The sequence below is a fragment of the Lagopus muta genome, chromosome 18 (assembly GCF_023343835.1).
Source record: "Lagopus muta isolate bLagMut1 chromosome 18, bLagMut1 primary, whole genome shotgun sequence".
NCBI lineage: Eukaryota > Metazoa > Chordata > Aves > Galliformes > Phasianidae > Lagopus > Lagopus muta.
In genome coordinates, this window is record NC_064450.1 from 10,051,862 (window position 1) to 10,073,245 (window position 21,384).

Genomic DNA, 21,384 nt, shown 5'->3' on the forward strand with positions numbered 1-21,384 from the left:
AGGGCCTTCAGGCCTGGGCAGGGAGGAACGCGGCAGAACGGCCGGCAAAAAGCCAGGGATCCCCTCGGCTGCTCGCTTTCTGGGTTGGACACCGCTCAGCTTAGGGGGGGCTTTGGGCCCAAGCCAGGGCAGAAGTTTGGATCCACGCACTGCAGCTCAGGCTTGTCGCTGCTCCAAGCCAAACTGGCTTCAGCCGCTAATCCACTGAACAATTTCCAGTTGTTATCAAAATCTACCAGACTTCTTAACCGCAAGTCCCTGAGCTGATGTACCACCCCCCCCAGGGTCCAGTTCCCTGTTTGTTCAGAGGTGATTTGTTTGCCCTGCAGGTAGGAACAATGTCAAATCAACAACTGCACAAATAGATGATCTGCGTGATTTTTGAAGGGATTGGTCAGGCTGAGCAGATGTAGCAAAAATGAAGGGAAGAGGAGAACGTGCTGGAAAAATATGAGAGTTGCCATCTCTCCCAGCACTTTGTACCACCGTCTGTGCATCAGTTCCTACTCGGTTGGAGGAGCTGTGAGGTTAGGGCAAAAGAAAGGCAGAGTTTGCTTAGCCCAGTGTGAGTACTGGGCTTGGCTTTTAATTCGTTTCTCCTTCATTCCCCACCAGCCCTGCCATCTGCACGCCCCTTCATGCTCTATGGCTTCATAGCTGTGTGTGCAGTTGTGCTTTAAGTGTGATGGGTACATTTTTGGGTTATCCCTGCATTTTCCAATACCTTACTGCTGGTGAAAATCCTCAGAGATGTTTTTTGGGTGAGGAATGGGTGTTTCAAATGCAGTAATACAGCTGTATCTATGCTCACTGATGAACTGGGGGTTTAAACCTTTGAAACAGTGCTTAATAATAACTTTAAATGGCTGAGCAGTTGGTTAAAAGAGTTGGGGAATTAAACCTGAAATGCGGAAGGAGTGAAAGAATTCATAAGCCTTAAAAATGAGGAAAAAAGGAGCTCAAACCTAATGCATGGATGGTGGTTTCACCAAAAAAGGAGAAAAGAACCCTTGCAGAAGCTCAGCCCCAGCCAGCAGTGTGCAAAAAGGCAGCTCTAACAAGTTAGCCAATTAAATCCAGGAAATTTCTGAGGACAAAGGATGGCCCAAAGCTGTGGACGGGTCCCTGATGGCTGCTGTGAGCCGCAAGCTGTCCAAGTGCCTCGCATCTCAGCTCTGCTTGGCGCTGCTGTGTGTTCTGCTGTTCCCACCGATACCCAAAGGGAGGTGAATACAGGTGGTGAGCACCCATGAGTCCCAATGGAAACCAACAACTATCACTGCCTTGGGCTCCTCCTGTGCCTCCACCTCTGGCTCAGAGCAGGGGCTCGGTGTGCTGCTGATGAAGGCCAAGGGCATTTCAGAGGGACATTTAGGAAGCCAATTGCGTGGTGTCTTTTGGGCAGCAGAGTGCAGATCCCAGCTGATGGCCAACAGCTGCTGTGGTGCAACATGGGCACACAGACCTGCTGCTCAGTGTGCAGAAATCACACGCGGGTTGGGATGGCGGACTGTCGGCTGACAGAGCGGAAAGGAGGGAGGGAAGGGCGAGTTCTCAGCCTCGCTCGGTTGTGATGCATGTATGCTAGCGGCAGTAAGCAGGGTAATAAGGGGGAGGCTGGGCCGAGACTCAGAGCAGGAAGGGCAAAGGCGGCAGGCGGGAGCGTTGAGTCCTAATCCTCTTCTGCAGCCTTTCTCGCGGGAGGAAATCTTATGACTGCGGGCAGCGGCGCGTTGTGTAACCGCGAGGTCGGTGCCGCGCAGAGCCTGGCGCTCCGCGGGGTGGGAGCGGCGCGGGGGCCGGAGCGGGGAGCGCAGCCCGGCGGTGCCGCACCGCCCCCTAGCGGTGGCCGCGGGGAGCCGCCGCACCGCATGGATTCGGGCGCAGGGATCGCTCGGAGCCGTGGCGCCGATGGGCCGGGAAGGAGCGGGAGCTGCCCGCGGGGCAACGCGCCGCCGCGTCCCGGCCGGCCCCGATCCTCCCGGGCGGCGGTAGCGGGACGGCACGGCCGGAGGGCGACGCGCGGCCCCGCGCACAAAATGGCGGCGGCAGCGAGGAGGCAGCGCGGGGCCGGGCTCGGGGCGGCGGGGGCCCGGCGGAGCGGCGGGGAGCGGAGGCGGCCGCCCGGCCCCGCGTAACGCCGCGTATCCGTGACGGGATCCGCGGCCGCGGGTGGGGTGGCGGCGCCGAGGAAGGTCCGCGCCTGGGAGAGCGATGAGCGGCGGCCCGGAGGAGCTGCAGGAGCGGCTGCGGGAGGCGGCGGCGCTCGGGGACGCCGAGGAGGTGCGGCGGCTGCTGGCGGCGGGGGCGGACGTCAACTCCCGTAACGAGATCGACGGCTGGTGAGGGGCGGCGAGGGGCCTGCGGCGGGATGGGCCGTGCTGTGCTGTGGGATGCCGTGCTGTGTTGTGGGATGCCGTGCTGTGCTGTGCTGTGCTGTGCAGTGCTGCGGGATGGGATGGGCTGTGTTGTGGGATGCCGTGCCGTGCTGTGCTGTGCTGTGCTGCGGGATGGGCCGTGCTGTGCTGTGGGATGCCGTGCTGCGGGATGGGCCGCGGCCGCGCTGTACCCGAGGAGCGGTTCCTCCGCATCCCGGAGTGACACGGAAAGAAACGCTGAGCTCGGCGGCTCCGAGATGCCCAGCCGCCCTTCCTCCCGCTGCCACTGCGCTAGAGAACCGCGGAGGGGCAAAGCGCGGCTCCAGGGGTTCATAGAACCGTAGGAGCGGAGTTGAAGGACCTTTCCGTGCCGGGAACCCGCGCCGTGTGCGCTGCGCCCCGCAGGCTCTGACGGCGCCGCTTCCCTCCGCAGGACCTGCCTGCACTGGGCCTGCAAGCGGAGCCACGCGCCGGTGGTGGCGCTGCTGCTGGACGCGGGCGCCGACCGCCGCATCCCCACGGGCGCGGGGCAGCTGGCCGAGCAGCTGACGGCCAAAGCGCACATCCGCAGGATTCTGGGAGGTACCGCACCGCCTTCGCGCTTCGTAGGGCTTCGTCCCGCGCGGCATCCGATTCCGTGGCTTCGGGGAACGGCGCCTGCCGCTCGCCTCCCGCCCGGTGGTTTCACTGTGAGCCGAGTTCCCAACTCCTCCTTCGGCCTCCTGCAGGGCTGCGGGGCGGGACGAGGCCTGGAGCTGCATCCCCTCACCGGAGATGCGCTGTTAATGCCCTGGTGTGGGCTGTAATAAACCATTTGCAGTGCTGCATTTAAAGCATTGCAGAATGGGATACAGCGAAATACCACTGGTCAGCTCTGGAGTAACAGGAACTGCACTTCTGGAAACGCCATTTTTCAATGGCTTTTCTTCTCCTACTTTGTTTTAAATAGTACATTTCAGAGATATTTGCGTTTCTCTTGATTTTCTTTCATTTCATAGCCACTTGTCTTCCTGATGTTGCATCCTTAAAATGTAGTGTTATCCTTGTATTATTTACCTTGGACTTGATGTATCTTTCATATGAACACTGTATTCAATGAGGGAGATGAATTCAGTTACACAGTGGCTTTTCTCTCTTTATCCCCCTATGCCCCATTGCTGAACTTCAGTCACAGAAGAAAAGGACTGTCAAGGAGTCAGCGCTGTGACCCCCCCAGCTGCTGCCAGCTGTCCGGCCGCCCCGCCGTTCCCTCACAGCTGTCCAGATGAAAGCCCCCCGCACAGCTCAGCAGAATCTCCAAATGAAAGCACTTCCATCTCTCCAGCTTCCCAGAGCGAAATCAGTCCTTGTTCCTCAGCAGCCCAGGTTGAAAGTGTGTGCACGTCCACGCGGTGCTCCAGTGAGGACAGCCTTCCTGCTGCAGCACAGCTGCCCGTCCTGCCGGCTGTGCCCTCAGCTGCAGAATGCACAGAGCTGGGGCTACAGAGCAGCTCCTGCCAGCCCCCAGCACGCAGCTCGGCTCTGTTTGTGCCGGCAGCACCCAGCCAGGCTGTGCCGCAGAGCAGCCGCCCACCGCCTGGGCCTGCGCCTGCATTTCAGCCCTTCTTCTTTAGTGGAACTTTCCCATGCAACATGAAAGGTAACAAAGGGCAATTTTCATCCTTCTGTTGCCCTGTTCCATGTTTTTGTTACTGGTGAAGTTAAGGATTCGTTCCAGTTTCACAATGTTGTGGGGATGTTGATTTCTTTGGCCACAAATCCAGACGATACACAGACCTTTTATTTCTTCCTGCTCGTGTAAGAATAGCTATTGTACTGTACCTTAAACACAGTGATGCTCTGCATGCTCCATTCCTCTACACCTGGAAAATATCAGTCGTTATGACTAAGCAACAGAAAACCTCACATATGACGTAGCACAGAACAGAGCACGGTGCTTTGGTGGCAGCAGGGTGGGTCAGACTGCCAGCACTGTCAGCCTGCGCCCTTCAGCTGCAGCTGCTCTGAATGAACGCTTCCCTTCATTGCGCAGTGAGGCAACAGACACTGCATTGTACAACCTGAGCTCAAAAGATAATTGTGATACTGTAGTTTGGTTTTCTCCACTTGTTAGGGAAATAACTAATCAGTTTTTGTTGTTTTAAATCAGAACTCGTGCTTAAGGTGAGAGTGCAGAACCTCAGAGACGACGACTTCATTGAAATTGAACTGGACAGACAGGAGCTGACCTACCAAGATCTGCTCAGAGTGAGCTGCTGTGAGCTGGGCATTAATCCTCAGCACGTAGAGAGGATCAGGAAGCTACCAAACACAGTGCTGAGAAAGGTAGGAGGTGGAGTGGGGGATGATCTGACTGAGTGCTTTGCAGGCACCAGCAAAGACATTTCTGTGAGTCATCAGCAAAGTGTGACGTGCTAAAAAACAAAACCACTTAAGCTCACAAACCTGAAAGGACACTGGACTGGTCCTGCACCTCACTTAAAATATTGTCAAAGGAAGCCATTATTTCAGCTCCTCAAGTGCACGGAATGTAAGATCCATTTTCTTTTTTAATATATCAGGGTACATTAGTGTACTAACACGGTTGCCATGTAGGACTTCAGTATTAGCTTGTTTAAAGAGAAAAATATTAGGGGAAGAAATACCAGAAACTGGTACTTGCGTAATTTATAGATAAGCCTTTAGCAAACAAGCATTTCTTACAGTCCAAAGATAGTTCTGCAGTTTGTAAAGGAAACGTGTTTGGTCCCAACTCTGACTTCAGTTACATAAACACAGCCAAATTATAACAAGGCTCAAGAGAACAAAACCATGCTTTGAGAGCATGTACTGACAGGGCTGCTTTTGTCCATCACGTATTCCTATCATCGCATCTGCATTCCCCAATTTTAGTTTTCACTTTCTTTAGCTAATCTAAGTACGTGCCGAGTACAGCCAGCTATGTTGAGGGCAGTGTGCTCTGTCTCTCTCAGGACAAGGATGTCGCCAGGCTGCAGGACTTCCAAGAGCTGGAGTTGGTTCTTGTGAGAAGCGACAGCTCTCCCTTCAGAAATGCTGCACCAGCTTTGACTGAGAGATCGTGCTACAACAGCAGAGCCTCCAAGCTGACCTACTGAGTGCCACCTGCAGCCTGGAAGCACGACGGTTATACACTGCTGCCCCGGGGCGGCAGTAAATGGGCATCTGGGGAACCTTAAGTTACTGCTAGGGCTAATATTTGAACTAATAATGTCTTTGGTATTTAATATCCCCTTTGCTTTTATTTTTCTTACTTGGTACTATATCCAGATAATTCAGGATACCTCATTTGTATACTAAGATCACATGCTTCCCATGCAGTTAAGTTCTTTAGTTGTATGAAGCAACAGAGGGCAGCAAAGAAATTCTACAGAGTACTCCCCCTCTTTGAACCAAGCAGGAGTGATGGAAAAGACAATCAGGCTTGCATACCCCCCTTCAGGCCCAGGCCTGCAGTGCAGGAGTAACACAGACAGTAACAAACACTGTGGTATTAAAGCAGTGTTTCGGGGACAGGACCAGGCAGCAGCACTGCTCTGGGGATTGTGCCAGCCGGCCCAAGGCACCCGCACTCCAACCACCCCTGCACCTCAGCAGTAGCACAGTTTTAAGAAGTTTTTCCTTGTCCCTGTGGTGCAGACCCTGCTGCCTTCAGACACGAGCAGGCAGCGCGATGCCCTGCGCCCATGCTGGCTCCCAGCACCACTGTGCAGTGCAGGGCCCTGGGAGGGACGCCACTATCAGCACCCATTTCAGAGAAAAGCAGCCAAGAGGCAGCTGAGACTCTGCTGTTCAGGCTTCCCATTAAGTTACTTGGGCTTAAAACTCCTGCTTAGTGGACTGAAAGCAATTGCCATCCTTTTCCCCTGTTCCCTATCACTATGAATGCACTGAATATTCCTCGGTCCAGGAGCTGAAGCCCAGACCCGGCTCCTCGTAAGCTAAAGACACACTATGAAATAGGAATTCCCACCCTGGGCTCCCACTTTGTTCTTAGGAAAGGCACTTTCACCATAGCATTACACATTCATCTTTATGAGATAACTTGCAGACTAGCTCAGACGATGTGCAATAACTGCTCCAAACCTGCACTGGGTGTTACTTGCTTCCAGCTCCTGTATTTAGGACATCACTGTGAAGACTGCCTCTACTAATTACTGAACGTGCAGCTGTAGGAGCAGCTGGTCTTAAAGCTTTCTTTGCTCCAGTTCTGACAAGGAGTAACTGTTAACGAGAGGAGACTAAAACATTAATTGCGATTTGACTGTGATAAGAAGTCTATGCATTCAGAGAAATATTTTTGTATATTTTATGCAGTTTGATAAACTCTAGGGCACACTACTTCAGGGTTATTTCCTTTTGCTTTCTTTGAACAATAAAGTTGTTAACAACAACTGAAACAAGCTACAGAAGTCTCTGTTCTTCCAACCGCTGCTGTTAGTGCTACAGACCTGCACTGCACTGAAAGCAGGGATGTTTCCCTGCCCAGGTCCCTGGCCCAGGGAGAGGGCAGGATAACAGGGGACAGAACCAGTTTGATGTTTCATCACCATTTTGAAAAAGACAATTAAAAAAATAATAATAATCACATAGCAGTACATTTTTAAATGAGAAATAAAAGTGGTGTCAGGATGCCAAACCACAGAACAACTGAACATCCAATTAATAGACTAAGCTTGAAGACACAAGCAGATTTATTAGGAAAGAAAAACTTATTTAATACTAAATGTTAATGACAGAGACCATCAAATTTGTAACAGAAATTCAAAGATACTTTATTTCCATTTTTCATATATCAAGAAGCTAGGAATACCTTAGTTGTAAAAATGGGATTCGTTTTAGTTCGATTCACACAAATACTAAACATTTATTTTTGTGTTTTAAAGTCCAAGAATGAAAACTTGCAATTAAACACTGAGCAAGCCATGTGTTCAGGTTATGTTGGTTTCTTATCTTAAAAAGACTTAAAGGAAAAAAAAAAAAAAAAAAAAAAAGGATACAGGACTTATATTCTTAGTAGCATATATGCTATCAACACATCTTTCTGAGCTCTGGGAGGAAAAACCAGTCCTGAATTTAATTTTATAAAAAAAAAAATCTAACTCAACTTATATTTTTCTACGCCACTACAGCTTTCTTTCACCTCATTTTAAAGCAGATCTTCACGTTAAGCTGTCTGCCGCCGTCTTCGCAGACTCTTCACGTAGCAGTCCTGCAATGCAAAACGTTGGGAGAGCAGACAATTAGGCAGCGCAGAGAGCATTCTGCTCAGCAGCTCTATCCTGGCCCAGCTGTTAGCTGCATCTTAACGCTACAGAGATGTCGACACTGAGCAGCACTGGCTTTAGCAGCAGTAACGGCGTCACGACCGACACCACGCGTCCCAGGTTTCTGAGCACAGACAGCCAAGCTGTACTAACAGCTTCTGTTGCACGAAACTCATTTATCAGCCGTACTCTCCACTGTTAGTTCCTTATTTCAGGAATGCAACTACGGAAACCTCAGGTAAAGGAATGTCAGGAGCTGGGGGAAAGCTTCCAAGTATCTGCATTTCCTCATGTTTAGCCACCTGGTTTCCAGCAAATACTTTCTCAGCACACACTCTTGCCACGAACACCATAACAGTTTTCTGGCATCTGACTTGTATTTCTATTTGCCTTACAAACGTGGCATCAGCCATTCCACCTCTCTGTGCTACGGCTGATCACAAACTCTCCTACGCAGTAGGAAATATTAAGCACATACCTCTTAAAGACTTGAATTGCATTGAAAGTAACAAGGCGGTTATTATGTAGTGTTTATTGCATTTTTAACTCTTTAAAGATATCTAATTCTGGGCACCTCTGCATCCCTACACACAGTTGGAAGAAAATCCCGTTCTGTTAACATCAGATTTACAGTATTCACACAATACACGAGAAGTCCTTCTCACTATCTTGAAAATCAAAAACACAACAGTAAGCTTAAAGATTACAGGCAACAGCATTCAAACATGGATGTGGGTAGAGAAAGGAGTACCTGGCATGAGTACCTGCTTAGTTTGACTGAATCCTTGATTTTTAATTTGGCTTTTCATGGGCCGCTCACAACACCAACGCTGTGTGAGGTATGGTAGTCAGCTGCAATAATTCATAAACCCTACACTTCCATCAATCCAATGCTACTGGCTCTCGAGTTACAGAACAAACTGCATTAGAATGCAAGGCAATAAAGCAAAAAAAAACTAGAAACATCCTTGACAAAGAAATACTAGCAGTTTATATAAAAACAAAGTAGTCCAACATGTGCCTCAAATATTAAGCATTAAAGCAAAAGTTTCTGCTGATGTACCAACACAATATGGACTTAAATACAAAAACAGTTCAACTTTTTTTTTTTAAAAACGATAACAAAATCCCTAAAAATAAAAAAAGGATAATTACTGTTTCTATGGTGACTATATTACAATATGTCCCAAAGAGGCACACTAATGGGGCACGAGTCTGCTACAAAATAGCTGAGACAAAACAATGTACCTCAAAATGTTTTGCAGGACTACACTGTCTTTTCCTTCAGAAGGTGCTTTAGTATGTCTTCTTACTTGGCTTAGCTCCATCTTCATCTGTGCATACTTACGCTGCACTGTTAAACAGTAACAAAAAGCCCTAATCAAAGTTTGAAATAATGCACTTACCTCTGTCTGATCTGAGGTCATATCAGATCAGTTTTAATTGGACTGAGTGTCACCTTCAGATTTAATGTCTTCACTGGTCCCATTGACCTCATTCTTAGTATCACTCTCCTTCGAGTCTGTATTTGTGTCTTCACTCTGTTTTTCTCGACTACTGGACTTCACACTACTTTTTTTATCATCAGATCCCCTCTTTTCTGCCATGAAAGAAGACATTGACCATGGATTTCAAAGTAAAAACAAACATTGCACACGTGAAATACATTGCATTAAAAAAAAAAAATTAAAAAAACCAGACAATTATTTCCTACAATCACAGTATTAATACTCAAAGTCATAGAAATAGTCTCCAAGCTACCATCCTGGAAGGGACAGGGTACCACAAAGTGTCAGAGGGGACAGAACAGGCTGGGGGTGCCGGGGGGGACAGAGCTGACAGAGGCAGCAGCACAGCTGTCTGCTGGAACGCAGCGACTGCGGCAGCGCAGAAAGGCGTCGGGCTTCCTCACTTGTTAGAGGTTCTTTCTTGTCTCCAGCTTTAATTGGTGACGCATGGGGGTGATGCATGAGTGCATTATTTTGCCCAGTTAAAAAAAAAAAAAATAAAATCAGCAACCCCAAGCAATCAAACATTCAGGAAACAAGCAGTCTTAAGCACAGCTAGCTTTGAAGGTGAAGATCACATAACGATCAAAGTTAACTTTACTGGACAGCACGTCACAGCAGCTGTGTGCACATCAGCATTACTGATTCTCAGTTTGGAAACAGTTTGGATGGTACACAAAAAGCACCGTATTCCAAAGGCAAAGGAAGAGCAAAATGGGAACGACCCCACAGTTTCATCATCAGTGAGAAAGCTGGCTGGCACTGAGGAGCTCGCTACCTGCTGGGAAATGCATCTTTTCTTTAGTCATCTTCAAGAAGGAAGGAAGCCAGAAATAAAGTATTTCCATAGAAAGAAAAACGCTCAGTAGCAGAGCTGTGTGCCTCGTCTGTAAATTCTGTGTTTGCAAATTTAATAAAATATCAATTCTTCCCATATTACTACACATCGTAATATTCAACCCTTTGTAAAGGCACTTCAGAGAGAAAAAAATCCAAACAGAAGAACCACCTCTCAGATGTTACCACACTGAACATTCATGCTCGTTTTTCCAATTGCTCCCTGCTGCCTGGGCAATTAAAACAAACAAACACAGGCACACATAAATCCATCCCCAAAACAGGAGCGCACAGACCGAACACTCTGAAAAAGTTACTTTAAACAGCATTACCACCTAGGCTGGCATGACACACTTTTGTACTTCAGAAGACAAAGCAGAAATTAAGCTTCAGGAGAGAAGCATCACCCCAGCTCCGCTGCTTTTAACACACGGCCAGAGGGAGGGGAACCTCCGCACAGCAACAGGGCAGCTGCCTACAAACACGGCTACTGGGTTCCGCTGAGCAGCGCCGCCGCACGCAGCACCGCGGTGCCACGGCACTCTGAGCGACGCCCTTCTGCCTGCCCTCCGTTTGCAACTCCGCAGGTAGATGGCACTCTAACTAACCTTGTTACAAAGTCTTCTGTTTGTGTCTTATAGGTATCTCCGATGCACACGTAGATCCACTGAGGAATAGTAGTCTTGTTTCCCCGCAGAGGACTAGTAGTCAGTCCAATAATCTTATCTTCTGTCCTATGTAGATACGGCAGATCTTAATAGCCCTATGGATGTGCAGTGTGCAGGGTTTTGTTTTGTCTTGGTTTCTCAAATTAGGTCAGGAGGGATAATTGTTTGAGATTAAAAATGACTGTTAACCTGTGGCATTCCTCTAACCCCTCTGATGATAGAGCAGTTCTACCCCAGCAGAGTTCCCAGCTGCCAAGCAGAACTGACCAACAGTTCAACCAACTGCAATTCTTCCCGCTCCTGGCGTATCTGCAAACAGTTGTGTTCCCTCACTGCGTTCCCCATCAGTAAGACTTGGGTTTTGTTGAATAAGCACATACAATTAGCTTGCTGTTGGTACTCCGCATAGATTATTTGAGCTGTGATCTACTGTGTATAATCACACATTGACTCTGCTTCCTGATTCAACACATGCACATTTTCCTATTTGTTTGTGTGGGAAACTGTAACGTTCTGTAAGAATTCTTACCAAGACACTGCAAACAGTTTTACTGCCCAGAGAATGAAAGCCAGCCTGTTAAACACAATATCCTCTTACTGACAGTTTGAGTGCTTTGACGTTACTGAGGTTTAATGACTAACAAGAAGACAAGCACCAAATCAATGACTTTTACACAAGTTCATGAATCCAGATTGCAGGAGATAAGCCAAGTAGAAGTGGCCTGGTGGCACATGCCAGCATTGATCCTTCATGTAATGAAGGTATTCAAACAAGCTTTCCCCCCCCCCCCAACTATTTATGCCACCTATGCTGAGATTAGCTTACATAAATAGCAGCTGTGTTCATGCTCAACTGGTGGTTATGGTTGGCAGCTGCCTCTCCTTTAGCAGATGTTTCCCTGCTCCTGAAACAGCAGTTTGAAATAACGTGCCTCAGATTTCAAACACTTCCTCATATAACCATGAAGGTCACTGTAGGCCACAGCACTTTAGCCATCAAAAAGCCAGGACTTGTGAGTTTTCAAAGCTTGGTTGTGATTTAATGTGTAACAGTAGGCAAGCCTCGGGTCTGTGCCTTGTCTTTTTTTCCTGCTAGATTCATGTTCAAAAAGCTGTTTGAGACTTCAAGATGAAAGGCACTCCATGTGTTACAGTCAGGCCTTTGCTGCTTACTTGTATAAATCGGAGATCAACAGTGTATATAAAGACAACTCCATTCTGAAGCCAGTATGTCCAACAGAGCAGTGAGTGAAGGCTGCCAGAGTGAGCAGCCAGCCTCACACTGCAGACACATGAACATCCACAGCAAACTGCTGAATTAACTGCCTACAGTTAACAGCAGCATGAGAATGCAACAGTGTCAACAGCATCACTGCACAACTCGACACTTGGTTCTTAAAAAACACCAACTGTCCTCCCAATTTTTTTTTTTTTTTAAAGATTCCTCTGGACAGAAAAGCACAAAGCTCTGCAGCATTACAGTCCTTCTCAAAGGCCTATTCATACTTCTACACGTTACAGTCAGAAAAACAAAGTGTAACTGATTTCCCCATCAGTGGGAAGTGGTAGTGGTATCACAGCTCATTTCTAGAGGAAAAAGGTAGCAAGCAGCAAACAGAATGGACAGCAAGGAAATCAGCCACGTTTAAACTGGAAATCCTGATATGCTGAAGAAAGCTTACTGGCCTCTCTACTTATGAAAAGATGCCAGAAAGAACTGAAAAGCCATAAGCCCTACAAAATATAGCAAATTTAAACAAGACGAGCTATTTATATGCACAGACAGACACAGAACATTGAAGAGCACAATCTATTCATGAAGTAGGCGAAAAAGGCACAGCATTGGGTAGGAAGAAAGGAACGAATGGAAAGATACAAACTATCACACTGGGTTTGAACCTGAACACCAGACATGGGCTCCTCTGCCCACAAACAGGCAGCAAAACAAAACAAAGCCCACTCGCCAATAAAGGGCACAGCAAATTGAGAAAAGAATCAATGCTAAAAATGCACTGGTATAAACCAGAAAAAAACAAAATGGTCCAAGAAAATCAGGCAATGGAAAGGCGAAGCATCACCTACTCTACAAGAACTGGCTCTGGACCAGGTAACTATGGGGAAGGTTAGAGCAAACAGGCCCAGGTAACATGCATGCAGCACCTTTCATTGCAGAGAGCCTCTTCTATAGCTCTTTTCTGACCCCTTCTGAAACTTCAGTCTCTGGTAAGCAGCAGCGAGCTGCCACCATGCTGTATGGAGTGCTGTGATGTGTTGAGGACTGCATGGCATTCCTTTGAGACTCACCTGAGTATCGACCGAGCGAATCTCAATTCATTTAGACATTAAAAAAAGGGGGGGGGAAGGAGCATGGAGGGGAGGAAAGGAGCAAGGGGGGGAGCAGGGGAAGAGACAGCATGGGACTGTCTTTTAGAGCAGAGGAGTTCTGCAAGATTTATCTTCAACTGCATTCATAGATTACCAGTGCTTTTAGTTGTCTTCTGAAGAAAAATAAAGGAAATGACATCTAATAGACAATTAGCAGATGCTACAAGTGGAAACAACTACTGATCTGTCACGAAACACATGAAAGCAAAGGGTAATTACAAAAATATTTGCCAACAGTAAGAACAGAAGAATACTCATTCAAAAAAAACCTCATCACAGTGCAAACGTTTTTCTAAAGGTAAACAGGCCACAAGCTTTAAAACACATCTAAACCCCGGCACACTTAGCTTGCAGACAAAGTAGTAAGCTCTTAATTCCTACTGTAACAGACGAGAGGTGGATGCTGGGTGTATGTATGCACACACAGGCATTAACAATGATTAGATAATGCTCCAAAATCAGTTACAACAACACTTTCTGCTTATCGAACCAGCTCTGATTTGTTGCTAAAAAGAAGTTTCAGTCCCTGACTGGAAACTACAAACTTTTCACATGTCAGGAAAATATCAATTACAGAATTTGATACAAATTCAGCCTTCATACAAACATACCTTTTTCTTTTGACTTCCTGTCTTGTTCTCTCTCTCTGCTTTTGCTTCTGTGCTTATAAGATTTCCGATCACGGCTTTTTGATCGCCTCCTGTCCCTGCTGCGAGACCTATGTTTTCTTTCTGATCTATCATGGCTCCTGCTTCTTCTCCGGTCACGACTCCTGGACATTCACAGAAAGCATGAGAAATGTCAATGTCAGCTGGAACTCACAGAACAGAACCCACTTCCATATTCCAATATATTCACTGTTTACAGAAAACAACTATTTGCTGTGTGCAAATATTTCTCAGTATGCAAGATCTGGCTTCACACTGCCACCTTCATCTCAAACACCCAACCTCGCAGCTTAAGAATAACCATCAGGAATTGAAATCTTTGGAAAATTAAGGGGAGGAGGGGAGGAGGAAGAGAAGAAAAAGGAAACAAAAAAAAAACAACTGTCCTTCAGGAGCAAGTGTACTCAAAGCTCCTTTGTACAAACACTTCACCACAAAGACATCGTCTACTTCTAAAAATGCAGGGAAGGCCATAACTGTGCACCAAACCTTCTTATCCGTAGAAACAGTAAATGTGCTCTCAATGAGAGAGAAGAATAACAAAGCTAACAAGTTACTGATGTGGCCCAGGCTGACAGATCAGGCCCATACAAGACTTTAACGTTCAGAAAAGCTGTGTGAAAATACTCTGTTCCTGTACCTGCTCCGCCTTCTTTCTCTGCTTCTTGATCTCTTGTGGTCTCGCGAACGGCTGCACCTTCTGTCAGACGTTCTGCTCGAATGCCTGCTCCGGGAGCGACTCCTCTTACGCCTCTCTCTGTCACGGGCTCTCTCTTTTTCTTTCTCTTCTTCTTCACGCCTTCTCTTCCTTTCCCGCTCTTCTCTCTCTCGTTCCCTCTCTTTCTCTCTCTCTTCTCGTTCTTGTTTCTCTTTCTTTAACCTGTCATCACGGTCAGGTTCTTCTGTCCTTTTCCGTAACTTTTCCTTCAAGATAAGTCAGGGAAAAATAAGAACTTTGAAGGAAAACCATTTAACGTAACTTTCTTCATACAATCCCAGGATGCAGAAGCTTAACCTTTCATTTTGACAAAGGGCAGCCTACACAGAAGCATTTTCTACAACCCCTGAAACTGGCATCCTCTCTCACGGAGATTTTATCCTCCTAACTCTCACAAGAATGCAGGCCACTTAACAACAGCCACAAAACTCCTACCTGAATTTACTTCTTCACTCACATACAGAACAATCACATACGAGCAAGGACATCAGTGCATGCACAAAGCCAAATGCCGAGAGCAGAATTCTATTGCATCTTCTACATGCACCATTTCTGGTGTCTTTCACACACTTGAGAAAGTCCACAGGTCGGCCCTCTGTTTACCACAGGAAGCCTCCAAGCAGTTTTTACATTCAGTAACTAAAGACATGCTTACTTTCAAATCTTCTACAGTAGCTTTTATTTTGGCATAACCCATGTGCTGCTTTCCCATCAAATGGTCGTCTACCCTCGACTGTGCATCTCCTACGATTAAGAATGCTCCACAAACTTCACAAACTTCCATTTGCTTTTCCTGTGCTGCAAAGCTCTCAATCGTCTGCAAAAGAACATATTAGATGAAAGAAAAACAAATGTTAGACAGGTGACAGCGAAGACATTCGGAACTTTACTATTACTGTTGTTACTGCCACAAAAGCTCCAGGTCCTAACAGCACAGCCTGCGTTTGAAGCACTGAACCCAGGATGAACACGATACAAATAAGCCATGTATTGCCACTCCCGTCCTACTGGGAGAGAGAAATCAAATGGCTGCGGGGTGTTCAGTTGCTTAAATACAGGAAACTACACCTCAAAGTTTAACTAAGACCTGACCTAGCAAAATCTGCACACAAACCCGTATGACTGCAGTGTAAACAATTTCCTAACTTGTAAGCATTAAACCCACACTCAAGACACTGCACTGAATCAGCACACAGTAACACGTGTACATGCCATGCTGCTGTCCAATCCTGCACTCCTGTTTTACAGCACCACTGACAAGGGGACTGGGAATGTAATGTTACACCACATTTGGAATCCCACCTGACAGAACTAACAACGTGTTACTTACTGAAGTTGTAGACCTCAGCAACTCTCTCTCTTCTTTTAATTGTTCAACAAGTTTCATCATTCCTTGTGCCTCTTCCACCTTCCCTTCTGAGCCCAGTTCTTCAATCTGAAGGACAACAAAAAACAAGCTAAAACCTTTCAGCAAATGACAAAATTAAGAGATCTGTTACAGAACGTAAACTCACCTGTTGTAGTAGTACATCAATTTTGTCAGTTAATACTTGAATCTTCTCTTCGTTTTTACCAGTAGGTCCCGCTGCCTGCCAAGGGATACAAAGGCATCACTTATTTAAGTAAAAACAAATAGCAGGAAATTCTGAAACACACCAACTGTGTCTTCTTATATTCCAGAGGCACTTCGGGAACGGCCTCATCCTACCTCTACAGCTATGAGTAGACTGGTCTAACACAAAACACCCCTGGACACAGTGCCCTCCTTGCTGAGTGAAGCAAATTCTATTCAATTCCCCTCAAAATCAACAAAAGCATTTGAGGCCATAGCCCACAAAAACAGCAGTGTAAAGTCAAATGCCTAACTGGGATAGAAGGTAAGCTGAGGTTTAACAGGGTGAAGACAACACTCGACAGGATTCATGGTCCCAGAGAGGGGACTGAGTACTGATCTGAGAGAACAGCACTGGGGAAAGCAGAGAGGGATTCCTGCTGGCTGACTGCAGCCACTTGGCCTGTCCAATGCCACTAGGCAGGCTACCATGGGAAGTGACTGATCTAGTGGGCATCTCTTGGGTCACCTGGGGACACAAAGTAAACAGGTAACGTTTTCATCTTCGAGGTAAAATTATTTGCCTCAATGATTCTTCCAGACTCACCCCAGAAGACTGCTGGTTCTGTGACAGCGCCAAGCGAGCATGGCCTCTTCTAATCCTGCGCTCTACTTCTGCCAGCAAGCTTTGTAAATAGCGCAGGAAGTCTCTTTCATAGCCCACTTTCATAAAACGAGAGCTCTTCTCATACCTGTATGGAGAGACATTGTTTAAATGAAAGCCCACATCACTTCCTAACATACAAGAAACAATGATCTGCTGCCACATCTCAAACTTCTGCTGAAGGTAACAGAGTACTGCACAATTTATATAAACAAATGTTCATACAAAGCGTAAGAAGTCAGTTTTTCATGGAGAGCCTGTTTATAGGACAGTTCAAGCACACTGGAAGCACTGTGCATTAACACAGTGACAACATACTTACTGTTTACGTAGATTTTCATCATGAATTTTTTCACAAGGACCTAAAAAGACCACATATAAATTTTAAGCTTGCATTCTTGAATGCTGTAAACACATTATCAGAATTTGTTTGCACATCTATACAGAACACCTTTCTGCTTCTTTTGCTTGGAGTTTGAAAGAAACATTTCAGGAAGAATGCCAATGTGGCTCCGTGTCAGAAAACCAAAGGAAATTCTGAATGATGTGTAAAGTTTTCACATAGAAGATAATTACCAGACTTTTCTACATCAGTAAAACTACACAAAATAATAAGTAGTGTAGCCTTAATACGGTTTAAAAAAAGGTAAAATGAGATATTAAATGTAATTAAAGCACTTCCTTAAACTTCAGGCGTTGTTCTTTAAAATAAAGACCAATTAAAATATTTATCGTTAGAGTAGAATTAGGAGATGTGTGACCACGAAGCACAGCCACAGGCAAATTCTCCCACCTTCCTCAGTGGGTTTCCTCTTAGGTTAAGTAAGCTTGAAAACATTAAGTTCAAACGCTGCCCAGACAGCTTGAATCCAAGTAGGAGACAACACTTGTAAAGAAATGGAGCAACTCCACCTCCGATTATTAAATTCACACCGTAAAATTAAAATTATTAAATTCTCCACTTAGAAGCAGGATTTGGAATAAGTACTGTTAATAAATGGTGTCACTGACAACTCTAAGAATGGTCATTTCCAAAATGACCATTTTTGACAGTAAAGCTGTTTACAAATGGCAATAAGTCCAAATGGCAACAAAACAACACGGGTGCTTACCTAAATCAGAGCGGGTGTTTGTGAATAATTCAGCTGGGCAAAAGCCACAAAGGTAGTACTTACAAACCTGTCAGGTGAGAGAAAAACAAGCAGCATTTCTTTTTCCTCGCGAATTGATGACATTTGGTAATTATTTCTATTTTCTAAGCTACAAAGTAAAACTCCCCTTTAGTACAGTCTGCAACGTTTCTCCAAGTTTCACCCACATCCAGCCCTACCTTTGCTTTACGTGGTGGCAGCAAACACTACAACCACAGTTAATGACAACACGCCCCCAAAACGCCTGCTTCCCATTGTGCTGGTGGTACCTCTTAATGCTAAACATTTCACACCAAGGGAAGCCATCACTGATGTGGTACATTACAGTCTGATCCAGCACTCACTCACACATGCTGGACACAGAGCAGCGACACTGTACTCCTTAAATTACATTTGGAAGGATTTTAACAAATGAGGGTGAATAGAGAGCACCAAAACCTGCCCTCAGCAGCCACCTCTCTGTATCTCCAGGGCCAGCAGCTGTCCCCATCAGCTCAGTCCTCTCTCTTTTTCCACACTAATCATAGACTGCAAATCTGGTTGTGGAGGTCAGAACTGCCCAGCCCAGCCTCCCACAACATGAAAATGGCCATGAAAATACCCACAGTTACCCAACCTGAACACCTCTCCTGTCATTACCTTAGGCCACTGGGGCACCAAATAAAACAGTCAGTAAAAATGTCTATAACCATAGCCCTATTTGAGGAATGGAAGAAAAGCAACAGTACTGCACAGTACCTGAGCAAACAATTAACAAGTGACACTTCAGCCAATTTCCAAAGCCAACAAACCAAAACAAAAACAAGCTAATAAAAACAAAACAAAAAAAAAAAGGAATGAGAGATTCTACCTCCATGCAAAACAACTTACATGTTCTGGCATTAAAAAAAAAACAAACACGTAACAGACTGCAAACAGGTAGTAGGGTCAAACAGCATTTTAAATACAGCATCTATTCCTTGAGATACTGCTCCTATCAGGGATAACTGCTCCCAGCCACCTGCCCCCCACCTCCTGACACACAGTGCTTCCTGCAGGACATCACAAGGCAGCACAGGAGATGCTTCGCACCACCAGTGCTCCCACAGCACCAGTACACATAAGAACACTCGAACTGAAGAAGCTTTTTAGCCGCTGCTCCAGGAGCAGACCTCACCTATGGGCACTGCAACAGGCAGCAAGACAACAGCATGCAGTGCTGGTGAGCTCCTGCTGACCCAAACAGAATACCTTTATGCCAGATGTAGAACTGATTACCCAAGGACACCCAGCACTCCTGAAACATACAGCTGCTGGAAAGCCTCAAAGTAAGAACATAAGCTCTACAACAGGCTTTGTAATGAGAAACACGATCTGTTAATACTGCAAACAAACACTCAGCTATCACTGCACTTCAGGGGCTTCCACACAACCCGTTCCCATCTTGTACTTCACTGCATCTTCCTCACATCTCTGTATCTGCTCACGTGTAACCTACAAATGATGAAGGAAACAGAGATGAGCTCCTTCTGGTAACTTTCCCTAACTGAAAACATGACACAAACTCTAAGTTTTGGTATGAGAGCACAAGACACTGACAGCACACAGGTCACCTGTTGACAGCTGTGTAGTTTGACCAGGGAGGATCCTAACATGTACACAGAACAGCACTCAAGCAGATGAATGCGTGCCGCTCTCTGAATCCTACCTGCATTTGCTGACTTTCAAAACATGCCAGCATTACAAGTTAGATCTCTCCGGGATGCAAGGAATTAAAGTAAAATTTATATTTTAACACCAGCAAATATCTGCTACAAACCTGTCAACTGACTACAGCGCCCATAAAAACACTGCTTCGGTGGTGGCCCCATGAATCTCATCAGTAAGGGCAGGAGTGTGCAAACAAAGCAGCAGCTCCCACAGGGATGAAGGCTGCACCTCACAGAAGGGACAAGGGAGGGATCCAGCACTGAAGAAGGGATGCAGCCCTGTTTCTGGAGAGCACATGCAAACAGCTGAATGGCATCTTAAAGAGGTTCCTATCATTACAGTCAACCTCTTCAGCCTAAAGTTGAAAAAAATAAATTTCTCTTTTACAGACAAAGTCATCTTAACCTGATTAAAGACAACACAAAGTGTTCCTCACCTTCAGAAATGAACCAAAACCATCCCCTTCACTACTCTAGTTGGGCCCACGTGGCTCAGGCCATCTGCTCGGTATCTCCAGGGCTGAACATCCCCTTTTTATTTTGGGTCCAGAATCAAAAGAAAACACATAACTGAACACTCAACTGAACAACGATGTTTGGTTAAGAAGTGCAGAAGGACTTCAAGAATGCTGTGAATACTTCCTGAACTAACAGCTCCCTTCCTGACACGCACAACTTATCCATGCAGCAGAAATTAAAAACCAACAAGCTGCTGGGATCGGGCAGCCTAAGGCACACAGCAAAGGCCCTTATCTCACAGACTGGGAGGAACGCACACCCACCAACCTTCAGCAACACACATCTGGGTGAAAAACAGCACATTCCAGCCTCTGCCACTCAGATACAGCTGAGGACAGCAGTGGAGCACTTCTCCCAACTTAAATCCGTACAGAGAAAGCTCTGAGCTGGGAGGAGCCCCATAGAGCACAACTGTTTGTGTTCTGCAGTTTGACCCACAGGGACACCAAACACATGTCAGGAATCACATCCTAACTGTGGCACTTCCTTTAAAGCACGCATCATAGCTCAGAACTGCATTGCGAAGGAGAAATAAAGCTGTATTTCCACAGGTCACATCTCTGCCAGAGAAATGCCTTCAGGAGCTCTGTCATCACTGCCGGGCTTCAGTTTTAGTTGTTCTTTACGGAAATCACTCGGCAATACCGCTAGGACGGACGGCAGTAAAAGCCACCATTCGCTAACGATCGGCTCTACCGCAGAAAGCGTTCCCCGGAGCGCGCGACAAGCCTTAACGGCGTCGTTTATTGCAGGAAAGCCGAGGGACGGCCGCACTCAGCCCCGGAGCCCCGCGGTGCCAACAAAGGGAGCCCCGCTCCGCTCCGCTCTCTGAGCGCCGCCCTGCCGGCCTGTGGCCGCGCCGCCGCCCCGCCGGGCCCAACGGCCGCCCCGCTTCCGCTTAACGGCGCCGCGCGCAGGACTCCCGCCCGAGCCGCGGCCTCCCCACGCCCCGCCCGGATCTCCGGTTCCGGCTCTCGACCACTCGGCGCGGGCTGCTCCCCCCGCACGGAGCGGGGACGCCCCGCCCGCCGCGCCGCTCCGACCGGGCCCGGCCCTGGGGGGAGGGGAAGGAGGAGGGCGGAGGCGGCCCCGCCGCACTCACGCTCTCGTGGTCCCACCGCACGTTGCTGCGCTTCTCGTCCGGCGCCAGGTTCCTGTCCCGGCCCATGAGCTCATCGAGGAGCTGCGCGGCCGAAATCATCGCGTCCGGCACTTCGAGGCCCCGCGCCCCGACCGCCCGCGCCGCGCCGAACTGACACAGACAAAATGGCGGCTGCGCTGCTCGCCCGGCCCACAATGCACTGCGCGGGGCGGGGCGGCGGGATTCTCGGCCGAACGGCGCCCGGCCTCAGCGCTCCTCCTG

At 47.3% G+C, this 21,384-nt stretch overlaps 2 protein-coding genes across 6 annotated transcripts; one reads left to right on the forward strand and one right to left on the reverse strand.

Moving 5' to 3' along the window:
* Positions 1–1,854: 1,854 nt before the first annotated feature.
* Positions 1,855–6,822, forward strand: LOC125702234 (ankyrin repeat domain-containing protein 40-like). The gene is made up of 5 exons (XM_048965235.1): positions 1,855–2,342; positions 2,812–2,960; positions 3,547–4,017; positions 4,528–4,703; positions 5,351–6,822. Exons 1-5 carry the CDS (start codon positions 2,215–2,217, stop codon positions 5,492–5,494), a joined length of 1,068 nt encoding a protein of 355 aa, XP_048821192.1. The 5' UTR covers positions 1,855–2,214; the 3' UTR covers positions 5,495–6,822.
* Positions 6,823–7,367: 545 nt separating this feature from the next.
* On the reverse strand, positions 7,368–21,309 carry LUC7L3 (LUC7 like 3 pre-mRNA splicing factor). 5 transcript variants are annotated; one of them, XM_048964922.1, is made up of 12 exons: positions 21,124–21,309; positions 17,776–17,842; positions 16,986–17,025; positions 16,607–16,751; positions 15,962–16,036; positions 15,778–15,882; positions 15,103–15,264; positions 14,370–14,653; positions 13,673–13,833; positions 9,123–9,263; positions 8,912–9,017; positions 7,368–7,608 (listed from the first exon to the last, which is right to left on the reverse strand). In XM_048964922.1, exons 1-12 carry the CDS (start codon positions 21,220–21,222, stop codon positions 7,596–7,598), a joined length of 1,398 nt encoding a protein of 465 aa, XP_048820879.1. In that variant the 5' UTR covers positions 21,223–21,309; the 3' UTR covers positions 7,368–7,595. The 5 variants fall into 5 exon arrangements, 4 of the variants coding, with proteins under 4 accessions (XP_048820879.1, XP_048820878.1, XP_048820880.1 ...); XM_048964921.1 differs by having other exon boundaries at positions 7,368–9,017; XM_048964923.1 differs by lacking the exon at positions 8,912–9,017 and having other exon boundaries at positions 9,070–9,263.
* Positions 21,310–21,384: the final 75 nt, after the last annotated feature.